This window comes from Babylonia areolata, chromosome 21, assembly GCF_041734735.1.
Source record: "Babylonia areolata isolate BAREFJ2019XMU chromosome 21, ASM4173473v1, whole genome shotgun sequence".
Taxonomy (NCBI): domain Eukaryota; kingdom Metazoa; phylum Mollusca; class Gastropoda; order Neogastropoda; family Buccinidae; genus Babylonia; species Babylonia areolata.
The window spans coordinates 32,148,981-32,161,975 of record NC_134896.1 but is presented as its reverse complement, the minus strand read 5'-3'; the positions used below and the strand labels follow the sequence as shown (position 1 = coordinate 32,161,975).

The 12,995-nt window shown below is 42.7% G+C and overlaps 1 protein-coding gene across 1 annotated transcript in view; it reads right to left on the bottom strand.

Annotated features, from left to right (window-relative positions):
• Positions 1 to 530: 530 nt before the first annotated feature.
• The window catches only part of LOC143296606 (rhodopsin, GQ-coupled-like), a 34,225-nt gene continuing 21,760 nt past the window's right edge, over positions 531 to 12,995 (bottom strand). The window contains exons 6-7 of the mRNA XM_076608634.1: positions 7,583 to 7,792; positions 531 to 1,228 (exon numbers count right to left, since the gene is read on the bottom strand). Of these exons, the coding sequence (XP_076464749.1) occupies positions 1,010 to 1,228; positions 7,583 to 7,792 (429 nt within the window). The 3' untranslated portion in view covers positions 531 to 1,009. The remainder of the gene's footprint in view (positions 1,229 to 7,582; positions 7,793 to 12,995) is intronic.

Sequence of the window (12,995 nt, the reverse complement as noted above, 5' to 3'; positions counted from 1 at the left end):
CGGATGTCCAGTGGGTGTCTGAATGACCCAACCTTTAGTTTCCGTCATCAAAATTGTGGTATTCTTTGTCAACATTCACCTCTTCAGTATAAGAGCTTCCGCTTGCAATATTTTGATGATGGTAATTGGTGTGAAACGCTGTTAACGTCTCTTTCGCCGTTCCTATGGAGAGAGAGCGTTGGATTCTCACCCATGTTTCGGGAATTCCATCTCCAGTTTCAGCACACCCAGGTTCTTCTTTGCTCGTGGGATGGAACTCTCGTGTTCACTCATATACAAGAGTGGGCCTTTACGTGTACACCCGTTTTTACCCCCACCACATGGGTTTAGGATGGAGATTTTTCCAATCTCCCTGGTCAATGTGCGAGACCTGCTAGTGGCTGAAACTCCTTTGTGTGTATAAAGCATGCAGAAGATCAAATTGCATGTTAGAGATCTTGTAATCCATGTCAGAGTTCGAAAGGAGGTGGTGGGTTAATGAGCAAGAATATGCCCAGCATAAACCCCCCAAAAATGCCATACACATGGCAGAGCAAAACAAAACGGTTGTACATGAGTGAACACGGGAGTTGCAGCCAACGAACGAAAAAGAATTGTAGCTGTACAGTTGCTTATATGCCTTGGATGATAGTCATGCCTATGACCATCAGAACAGCAGAGAAGACAACTGCTGTCCCGACTATCCTGGAACTTGAATTTGATTAGTATAGTGGAAACTGTCTTGCCCAAGTTATAGCCCTACTCTCTTGGCCAAGAGGACTTCAGGACAGTCGGCACTGGGATGGTCCCAAAATACCAACTGGCCACCAAGGCTGCAGCACCAAGAGCCAGTGCAATCTTGCCTCATAGTATGAGAAATCATAGTCCTTCACAAAAGACTAAGCTGTAAATGAATTCCCACTGCAGTGAGGAAACCATTGATCATACAGCTGTCATTCTGCTGTTGGCCCCAACTGTAAGCTTATGCCAGTCTCTGATATAAGCCAAGCATAAGGCCCAACACCTACGGCTAATTGACATCCATCCCTAGGAGGAGGCGAATCGGGTAGCGGTACTTGTGGAAGCAGACAAAGTAGACGATGGGGTTGACTGCACAGTGGGTCTTGGCCATGATGGTGGGTACTGCAGAGAGGCCGGCATCCACCTCCATTCCCACGCCAGCCAGCAAGGACAGTACGCCATAGGGTGTCCAGAACAGTACGAACATCACCATCGTCAGCAGCAGGATCTGTCGGACAATCAACTATATACTACTTAGGTTGAAGTTAAGGTTAAATATATACTACTTAGGTTAAATATTGAAAGGTGTGTTGTCAAAGGTATTCCACTTAAGTTAAAGTTCATGTTAAAGATTACTTAGGTCAAAGGTTAGGTTAAATGTACCAGAACAGAACGAACAGCACCATCGTCAGCAGCAGGATCCATCAACCAATCAAAGAACTATAATATACTACTACCTGGGTCTAAGTTAAAGTTAAGGTTAAAGGTACTACTTAGGTCCTAGATAAGGTTAAAGATACTACTTGGGTTAAATCAAGGTTAAAGGTACTACCTGGGTTAAAGTCAATGCTAAATGCACTACTTGGGTTAAAGTCAATGTTAAAGGTACTACTTCGGTTAAAGGTACCACCCAAATGAAAGTAAAGATTACTGGTACAACTTGGGTTAAAGTTAAGGTTAAAGGTATACGACTTACATTATGGAGTGATTGGGTGTCAGGGAGAAGTATACAGTACCTATCGTACCTCCCACGGGGAAACACGCAATACTCTCCACAGTAGTTCGTAACTGGCACTCAGTTCTCACCTCTAGCTCCCTGTAGCAGCTGTTTGCATGCAACAGCGGCCACACCCCGGACACTGGCTTCGACTGGCCGGCCAAACTTGGTGAGGGTAGCCAGTTTGAAACCTTCATGAGTTTGGGCTCGTCTACCCATGCATGCGAAGACTGGTTCTAGCGGACTGGGCGGATTAGGCCATCAGTAAGGTCCAACGGTCAGAAAGGAGATTCCAGCAGGCATTGTCCTGAGGCGAGTTTCTTACACGCTAGGTAGGTGAGTTTCTCGCGAGACACGCTAGGAAGGTGTGTTTCTTTTATCTACCTCGCGGCGAGAGTGGCTGGGTTCTCGCGAGTCAAGGCAAGGGGTAGCCTTCAGAGCAATGCTGCCGCGAGTCTCCAGTTGTAAAGGTTCCCTGTATCACTGGGTCAAGGTTCCTTCTGCCAAGAGTGGGATCGCCCTCTGTGCAAGGGCTCTTCCACTTAAAAACAACCTCACGCACACGTGTCTGTGTAACTCAACACAGCACATCAAGCAGCTAGAGCAATTCCATACTAGACCACTGCGCACGATCATGAACATCCGCTGGCAGGACAAAGTCACAAACCAAGAGGTGCTGGACAGAACTGGCTCAACGAGCATGAGTCGATGTTACTGAAGGCTCAGCTACGCAGGACTGGCCATGTCTTAAGAATGGATGAGGGTCGTATATCCAGACAACGGGTGTTCGGTCAGCTCAAGGAAAGCTTAAGCAGATATGGAAGGCCCAAACTACCGTATAAGGACGCTTTGTAGAGTTACCTTAAATGGAGCGGCATTCAGTCTCGCCAACTTGAAAACTCTGCAGCAGACCAGTATGGAGGTCTCTCGTTTCCAGAATGACAGCTGGTTTCAGTTGAAGAGGAATGTCGACAACGTGTCGATGCTGCACGAAACAGACGTCACACAGCAGTGTCCGCACCTCCCAGAAAACAGACTACCGTTGTTACCCCTTTGTGCGCCTGTGTGCCTCCAGTCTTAAAGTGTGGAGCAACTTGCGTTCCCATCGCCGAGAACACAGACTGCGTCGCTTCGGATTTCAGATAGACGACCAAGACGACTTACATCAAATGTAAGGCTAAAGGCACACTACTTCAGTTAAAAGGTTGAATGAATACTACTTTGGTTAAAGATGAAGTTATAGGTATACTACTTAGATTAAATTTAAGATTAAATGTATATAACTTAGGTTCAAGTTAAGGTTAATGGTAAAGCCTAATACTTAGATTGAAGTTACGATTAATGATATACAACTTAGGTTAAAGTTAAGATTAAAGGTACTCTATTGAGGTTAAAATTTAAGATGAAAGGTACACTATTGAGGTTAAAGTTTAGATTAAAGGTACTCAATTGAGGTTAAAGTTCAGATTAAAGGTTCTCAACTGAGGTTAAAGTTCAGATTGAAGGTACACTATTGAGGTTAAAGTTAAGATTAAAGGTACACTATTTAGGTTAAAGTTAAGATTAAAGGTACTCAATTGACGTGAAGGTTAAGATTAAAGGTACTCTACTGAGGTGAAAGTGAAGTACTCTATTGAGGTTACAGTTAAGATTAGAGGTACTCAATTGAGGTTAAAGTTAAGATTAAAGGTACTCAACTGAGGTTAAAGTTAAGATTGAAGGTACACTATTGAGGTTAAAGTCAAGAGGTACACTATTGAGGTTACAGTTAAGATTAAAGGTACACTATTTTGGTTAAAGATAAGATTACAGGTACTCTATTGAGGTTACAGTTAAGATTAACGGTACACTATTGAGGTTAACGTTACGATTAAGATTAAAATGTACACTATTGAGGTTAAAGATTAAAGGTACACTATTGAGGTTAACGTTAAGATTAAAATATACACTATTGAGGTTAAAGTTAAGATTAAAGGTACTCTATTGGGGTGAAAGTTAAGATTAAAGGTACTCTATTGGGGTGAAAGTTAAGATTAAAGGTACTCTATTGAGGTGAAAGTTAAGATTAAAGGTACTCTATTGAGGTGAAAGTTAAGATTAATGGTCCCATAGCCTTTTACGGCCTGCGGAGCAGTGAATTCATATCCACTGTGTCCAGCTAAGGCTTGGCACAGGAAGGTGGAACCCAGTCAATCTCCTTCCGCCGTTCGTTTTAACCTTCCCCAACCAAAGTGTGGTACCCATTCATACCTGGTCGGGTGGAGTGAGGACATTCAGAGTATTCAGTGTCTTTCTCAAGGACACACCACCATGCCAAAACGGGGTCTCGAACCCTGATCACTGATGAACACTGGATCAGGAGTCCAACGTCTAACCGACTCTGCATAATGCCTGTGGGCCTTTGGCCCAAAAGTACTGCAGAAAGTTAAGAGGATAGATGTGATTGAAACGTACAATTTTTTTTAACCTCCACCTCAACCCTCTGTACAAAGCTCTTGGCTCTGGTTGTAAGCCTTGTGTGTGTGTGTGTGTGTGTGTGTGTGTGTGTGTGTGTGTGTGTGTGTGTGTGTGTGTGTGTGTGTGTGGTGTGGTGTGGTGTGGTGTGGTGTGGTGTGGTGTGGTGTGTGGTGTGGTGTGTGTTTACCATGTTTCCGATGCGTTTGGAATAGAGGGGAGTTGGGAGGGACTGGAGGGAGTGCATCGCTGTGGTCATGATAAAATCAAATACATTGTCTTGCAAAACAACAGACAAGCAAACAAATAAGAAGTCATAAATATTAAGTCTACGAAGTGTTATGATTCGATCTGACCACACCTCTGTCACTTTACTAATCCACTGACATGAAAATTAAGTGTGCAATCTCAGGTTCGTTATAAACGCAAAATATATCATCATACACACCATAAAAAAGACAGTGGTAAAAAATTTACGATAGCTGTCGATAGACTAAAACAAACCTTACACACACACGCGCGCGCGCCCACTTAAGTTAATTCAGTAAAGTATTGCACATCAATATGTACAAATGAAAACATCCAAATTAATCCATATATATCAGAAAAACACACGCGCGCGCGCAAACATACATATACACACTGCTTTCTTGTGCTCTTTTTCCACTGTTTTGATGTGTGTATGCTTTTCTATAGTAAAATAATAATAATAATAATAATCCCGTTGCATCATTGTAATCTGCCAACATCAGTATTCATTAGTTTTAACTTTGTAATATGACCCGATGCGTGTGAAATTATTCTGTATGTGTGAACGGGGGTATCCGACTTCAATAAGTGAAGTTTAAACAACAGGAGAGGACTGGACCCCGCCTCTCTTGGCTGAATCAGACACAGTGAATATGAAGTCAATGCCGCTATCGCCGTAAAAGGCTGTGGGCCAGTAATCCGCTTTTAACCTAACACATAAAAATCTCTAAATCCTGATGTGGCTTTTTTCATCTGTTGTCTTGGGCAGGTATTTCAGTATAAAACAAAAATCCGCTTTCTCGTTATTCAGTGCCAAGACACAAGCCCTGCTTTGTACTTTAGCCAGCAGTTCGCTAAACTCAATCCTACATACTCGATGTACTGCCACTTAACCGTTAGCCTTCGCTCCCTGCCCTCCCCCTCCCCGTCCCTTTCTCCCCACCCCCTTTTCTCCATCTTGTTCCCAAGCTCCATTCCTCATCGTAAGTCAACTGCTTTGTCAGTTGTGACGACGGAGGTGACTGGGCGGGTGATAAGTGGGAATGGCGGCTCTTTGAGACGTCAAAGGTAAAGCACCTGCTGGCTAAAAAGCACTTTGCAGTTTTCCACTCATGTGTGAATAGCACTGTTCGCATTTTGTTCCGTGCGCGTACCTTGTCGGAGTTTATGAGTGGTCCCGGTTTTCAGACAACGAGAAACAAAGACACACACACTCCGTCCAGTCTGAAACGACAATTGCAGATGGACGTTAAACAAAAGAACGAACACACACACACACACCCTTGGTCTAAATTTACAATTGTGGAAAGGCGACGAAGAATTGAACACACACAAATACACACTTCGTCTGAAATGACAAATAAAAGAACGAACGAACGAACGAATGAACACACACACACAGTGCCAATATACGAGGGCGGTCATTTAGCAGCGTACATGCGTTCACAAGCAGCATCAATACTAGTTGATGTGCAAAAGAGTGTTTTGAGTACAAACTGAACATAAGATAAGATAATAACTTTATTATCTCCAACTGGAGAAATTCACATCCCGCCCGGCCCCCAACCCTCATACGTTCTCGTGCACGTGAGCACTACAGGAGGAAGAATTCTCTAAGCCCGACAGGATTAATGAAGTGATAAGTATTTTGCTACTTGTCGGTTCCATCGACGCCATTATCACAACTGATAACAGACTGCTTGATTATCCGTACCTGATGAAGGAAAACCTACCACTTGGGCCCGAACGTTTACAATCATGATGTTCAGTTATAATGCCTCTTCAGTTGCAAACCACGGACTTATAAATGGACGCTATTTACAAGTCCGTAGTCGCAAACACCCTAACTGTGTACGCGCTAAATGGGAGAAAAATAACCCGAAGCGATCGAAAGGTCACATGCAGCCGAAGGGACCACCTACACTGGCGTCTGATTGGCTGTCCACGATGATGTTCACCACCGCCATGTTGATGATTTTATCCTCTGATACTGTTCGTTTCCGCTGGACAGAATGCCGATGTTAAACGTACATTGAACAAAGTCCTACAATCACTTAGAGAGAGAGAGAGAGAGAGAGAGAGAGAGAGAGAGAGAATAAATGAAGAACACAAAATTTTATTAAATCAGAAATAAAACATCACACAAGCGCAGTCAATTAACCACAGAAGCACCAATGGGCATGAACAGAAAGGAAACAATCAGAAACTGTCATCACACGTGGTGGCGTGAAGTTTGACCCCATTATCACTGCCTAATCCGAATCAGCCTAGTCTTTCTTTATCTGAATTCAAGTCAGCAGTTTCGAGAAGTTTGTATTTAAGATGGTGGCATGCAAAGTCTGTGTCCGCAAAATTTTGGTTTAGTTACATACAATTTTGAACTTTAGTTTACGGAAGAAGAGTTGAAACAGGCTGCTGAAAAGTCAACACAGACAGATCAAAGTTGTGAGTGCCTGTGTGAAAACTGCTTATTTGCTAACTCCAACGTGCCCGATGAAAGCACATGCTGCAGAGACAATGATTTGACTGTTACAGCTTTTGAAAACCATGAATATGATGGGCCTGCAGCATGAATCACAGAACATTCGTCGTTTCCAACAGTTGTTCTCAACCGAGCAATCCTGGAAGTTGGCTTTGACTACAGTCCATGTGACGTCAAAATTGACCTTGTTCTGTTTCCTTTCTTGAGAGCCAAGCGCAATATGGCGGCGTCCTGTGTTGCGCTAGGCTGACAGTTTAAAGCAATGTAATTGCTTTAATGCGCAGATATATATGTTCAGTTTAATGCATGGTTCTTTACTTATCTACCCATTTGCCAGGTTTTTAGAACATGGCGCTATTCACTGGTGTCCCCTTTCATCAGCTGATGAGATGGTCTCGTGATTTTTTTTTTTTTTTCAGTGAGAGTCGAAGCCTTCAAGACGTTCGACCACTCGCGAATACATGACTGAGGTTAAGGTCGAATTGCAAACTGAATTTCACGTATTTGGCCCCAACATCCAACGAGCGAAACCTAATACAAATGTCCGTTTGGCCTAGAACTGAGTACGATACAACGTTATGCAACGATGCGCAACGCAGCAGGTCTAAGATGAACCTTTAACGTTGTCAGTCTGCAGCCTACCCCTGCTCCCATCACTAACCACCTCATATATCTCTTACCTTCAGTGATCGCGTTTGGATGCTGGCACCTTCGCTGCTGGTACCGTCGCGGCTGTTGTTGGCGGTGTTGATATTGTTTTGATGGTTGTCGAGGGGAGGAATGGATGGACGCACTTGCATGCGGACTTTCTTCATGATCACGATGGAACAGGAGATCATCACTGTCACTGGGATCAGCAGCAGGAACAGGAACACCAGAACATTGTACATCTGTCAGAAAGATCATCACAAAGATTGTATATCTGACAGAAAATTGTACATCAGACAGAACGTACATCGTAAAGATTGTATGATACCTACATCTGCCAGAACGAGCATCACAAAGATTGCACATCTGACAGAACGAACACCAGAACAATTTCAACTCTGAAAGAACAAATACTTGAACATTGTAGACCTAAAAGAACGAATCCCAAAACACTGTAGGTCTGAAAGAACGAACATCAGAACATTATAGATGTAAAGGAACTAAGTTCAGAACATTGTACATCTGCCAGAATGAACTCAGGAGCATTGTACATTGTACACATCAGTTTCTAGATCGTAAATGTAACAGAACAAACACCATAAGTTAGCAGATCTACACATAGTGGAGCTCGAACGTAATGAATACAGAAGACTGTAAAGACTGATTCTGACACGACGAAAAATATGAATTTGTAGAGATAAGGAACACCAGAAATCCAACACAAATGAACATTACACGACCGTAGAAATCACTAAATTAACACCACGTGATTACCAGTAAACCCAAACTCACCAGTTATTGAACATATTAATGTACATACTTTCGTAACTTAATCATAACTTATACACAATTTTAGTTTATTTACATTTTATTCTAATGTTTGTTCATGTCCAAGAGTGAATTTCTGTACCTAGGTATAGACAACGAACCAGTCCAGAGTCTTGATCGAGTGACCTCGTGACGAATATTCCGAATGCCTCGCACTGAATGCAGCTGTGCATTATCTCACTCGCTACTGGGCGATTTGTATGTGCGCGTTCTTCTGCACTGGGCTGGGCGTTTGTGTCAGTGGGGTTTTTTTTTTTTCGTTAATAAAATATAATCACGCACACACAGAGAGAGAGAAAGATTTGCCCATGTCTGCATCGAGACAGCTGTATGATTTAAAGATAGCCGGATTTTATCCAAGGGCTAGGCCTGGTTGTGTAGATTTTTCTGACGACATCGACTCACTGACCAGCGCGAAGGTGAAGTCCATATACTGTTCGCAAGATTCTAATATTAATGTCTAAACCAAAGGCGACCCCAAGAGCAACCCAGCAACAGGAAAGCTGCTTTTGAGTTGGGGATAAAGGGACTTATTTTTCGGAAATGGGGGCTATACAGAGGATCAGCTACGAATCTAACAAAAACCAGTCAATCACTTAAATGTCCAAAACACACTGTCTGCAGAAATTTAGCACCATGCTCGTCATAAAAATATAAACCTACTTGAATTTTTTTAAACAAAAAAAAAAAAGTCAGTCCATCATTGAAGTTTATCGCATCTAAACCAAGTGAAAAATCATCAATGTCTTTTTTTCTAGGTCAGCTGCAATGCTGTATGACTAGAGCTTGAGGCAGAGCTAAAGCAAGCTCTGTTGATATTGGTGGGAGGTGATTAAAAAGCACTCCCATGTTCATTTGCTTGACGACAAACCAGGCACGGACGGTCAATCAATTAATGTCGGAAACACGGTAAGTGTGCGTTCTTCTGTTTCACCGTGTTTGTTATGAGCGGCGCACCAAATCGATACGAGTATTCTCTTTTAACCTTTGACTTATGAGAAGACATATCTTTATATTTTGTTAAAATGAAGTGGTTTTATTGGTGCAGATCGGGTTTGGCTCATTACAGAAAATGCAGTATAGTTATAAAATAACTGAACAAGGATGAGGACTTGTTTTGAATGGAAGCAGATTTTTTTCTTCTTCAAAAGAAGAGAAAAAAAAAGAGCAACTGAATTCTGTGAACAATGATCCAGGATGGAAGGGGAGCATTTGTCTCTTTCTGAAAAAAAGCCCCAAGGAAAGTTGTACAGTGTGGAGTTAAAGCTCTCAGCAGTTCAGTTTTCGGGAAAATCCCACAGGATCAGCGACAGCGGAGAAACCCGGGCTGCGGAGATCGGAAGCACATACGAGACTGGCGTGACCAGAACACAACACTGGGAATGTGAAAGACCAGGAAAAGAACATCATCCTCGACGCCTTGTAAGGAAATGACAACAACAACAATAATAATGAATATGAAGCCCTTGTATATCTTCTGGAAGAAAAACGAGCTGCTGGCAGGGCTGTCAGGAACTGACCAAGGAGATCTACAGGGACGACGAGGTTGGACAAGGCTGGTGGTCTGCACGTGGAAGGCTTTACGGCTTCCAGCATAGGGCTGAGAAGACGGGAGAAACATCACGGCCAGCATTTCAGCAACTGAAGGCATACGCGTCCAACAGCCAGCACATGCTTGAGGAGCAAGCGCTCAATTCTCGCCGCTCCATCAGTTCTGCTGATGATGCACCATCGGCGCAACTATGAGACCATGGTCAAGGCGCCAACACGCACGAATCACAGAAAGGCGAAAAACAAGTCCGCCCGCATAAAGACCAAGGTCGAAAAACGCGTGTTTGGACTACTTTTCTCCCTTGCTGTTGACTTCTTTTTGTTCAAAGAATGTAAATTAAATCAAATTAAATTATGGTGCTCAGAGCCTCACCGACCACTAAGGCCATCTCAAGGCTATCGCCACGTTAATACCTACCAAGTCGAGGGTTTAATTAAAAAAAATAAATGTTCAAATAGTCACCGCTTCAAGCTTTCCACTCAAAGTTTAAAAACCCCATCACTTGCGCAGGAGTTACGATTTCCTTCAATGCACAGTACTGTAACGACTTTTCACTTTCGTTTGCCTTTTCTGTTTTTGACCTGCATCGTTAACATTTTCAGGGTTCTAAGATAGGTACAAATTGGTAATTACTTGTAATCTAATTCATAAATCTACTTCGTTGTTCATTTTACTTGCTGGATCAAGATAGTTGACTGCATATTCCTCCTTGCTTTCTCATTTGTAAATCATTGTAAATCGCAGTCGCAAAAACTCAGCCAAAACACCACCGCGACAGCAGACGACCAAAGGAAGAAAATGGTGAACCAGTGTGCACCATGGATTTGTCTATAGGTGGCGGTTCGCGAGGGGGCGACACGCAGGTGTTTGTGCTCAGTGTTTCAGTCGTGTTTTTGCTGTCCTCGCCCTGTCCTTGTGCTTTAATATTGTTTCAAAAAGGTGTGCAAGGTGTTAAACATGAAGAGTGTGACAGTTGTGAGGCTGTGGTGGTGCTGGCTGTGTTCCGGACTAGTGTTTGTGGTGTTTTTGTGTCACCGGGTGGTTTAAATGGCGGACAGCGAGGAGGTACAACCGCCTTACATTACGACCGTGATTTCCTTCTCAGTTTACGGTCAGTGCGCGACCTATCCGCTTTTACTGAGCAACTGTTTCCTCGTGATCTTATTTGTGATGATGAGGAGAATGAAAGAGAAGGTGAGAGAAAGAAAGCACGAAAGAGAGGAAAGAGAGGAGGCGTAAAGAGAAGACTGAGAAAAAATAACACTAAGCCCCCACTGCCATCTATGATTTTATCCAATGTCAGATCTAAAACCCAAACGGCAGAAACTAATTTAGATGAAGTACGAGCAAACTGTCGATTTTTAAATGATTTTAGGAACTCGTGTGTGCTTTGTTTTACCGAAACCTGGTTTAGTGAGAAAGTGTCGAATGAATGTGTTGCTATTGATGGTTTTAACACTCCATACAGAATGGACAGAGACTGCAAGAAAGTGGGGAAGAAAATGGGTGGTGGCGTGTGCTTGTATGTCAACGAGAAGTGGTGTGACAGTGCGAATGTGTGTGTGAAGAAGCAACTGTGTACACAGGAACTTGAACTCATATCAGTGTCGCTGAGGCCTGATACCTGCCACGTGAGTTCGGCCGTATTTTTTTGACTGTTGTCCCCAGTTTTTGACCAGGCATCTGCTGCACGTGCAGGTAGGACGATCGCAGGTGTTGTTCGCGACCTTCAACTCATCTCTGCCGACGCCCCGTGTTTTATGTTGGAAATTTTAATCACTGTCATTTAAAGAAAGCCTTACCTTCTTTTGAACAATGTTACCTGCCGGACCCGACTGGACAAGACAATCGATCTGTGTTATGGGAACATTCCTAATGCCTACAAATCTGTTCCCCTTGCACCAGTGGGTGTATCTGATCATGTTGTTCATTTAATCCCAGCCTACAGACCAAAGATAGACAGAGCCGATTTTGAAAAAGAGTGTGAAAGTTTGGACGTCAGAGTGTGTGGATGAACTGAGAGGAGGTTTTGATTGTACTGATTGGAGTGTGTTGACTGACCCATGTGAGAATGTTCATGAAGCAGCTGATGTTGTTACATCTTATATCAGTTTCTGTGAAGACATGATAATTCCAACAAAAATAATTAAACTTTTCCCCAACAACAAACCATGGATCTCAAAGTCTCTCAAAACAATTTTAAACGAGAAAAAGGTAGCGTTTCAGTCAGGGAACAAGGATAGGAAACTGATACAAAAGAAGCTTAAAGGTGAATTACGAAGGGGACAGAGGGAATTCAAATCAAAAGTAGAGCAACAGTTTCAGACAGGAAAAATGGCAGATGCATGGGATGGGTTAAAAATGATCACTGGAGAAACGAAAAGGAAAACAGTAGCTTGTGAAATGAAAAAGGATGAACAGCTTGATTTTTCAAACAAACTTAATAATTTCTACTGTCGCTTTGAAAGTAATGATCTGAGAAACTGGATAGTGTTATCTGACAGTTGCAGGAAAAGATCAAAGATAGGAACACAGGTGAGGACTTTCAGATCGATGCAAAAGTTGAATTTTTATTTTTAAAACTGAATGTCACGAAGGCAATTGGCCCCGACAATATCTGCGGAAAATTACTGAAAACATGTGCTTCCCAGTTGTGTGACGTGTTCTGTAAAATTTTCAACTGGTCTCTGAAGCTTCGACTGCTCTGTCCCCAGCATCTGGAAAAAATCTACTATCTGTCCTATCCCCAAGAAAAAGAACCCAGCCGCACTAAATGATTACCGTCCTGTTGCCCTGACTTCAGCAGTGATGAAATGCTTTGAAAAAATTATTCTCCGACATCATCTTTCTTTCACTGAACAGCAGCTTGACTCTTCAGTTTGCATATAAAGCACACAGAAGTACTGACGATGCTATCCTAACTTTCCTTCATAATGCTTTCCTTCATTTGAATAACACGGGATCTTTTGTTCGTATCCTTTTTGTTGACTTCTCTTCTGCTTTTAACACAATACAACGTCATCTCCTTGCCCTCAAACTGCTAGGCATGGATGTTGATCCGAAGC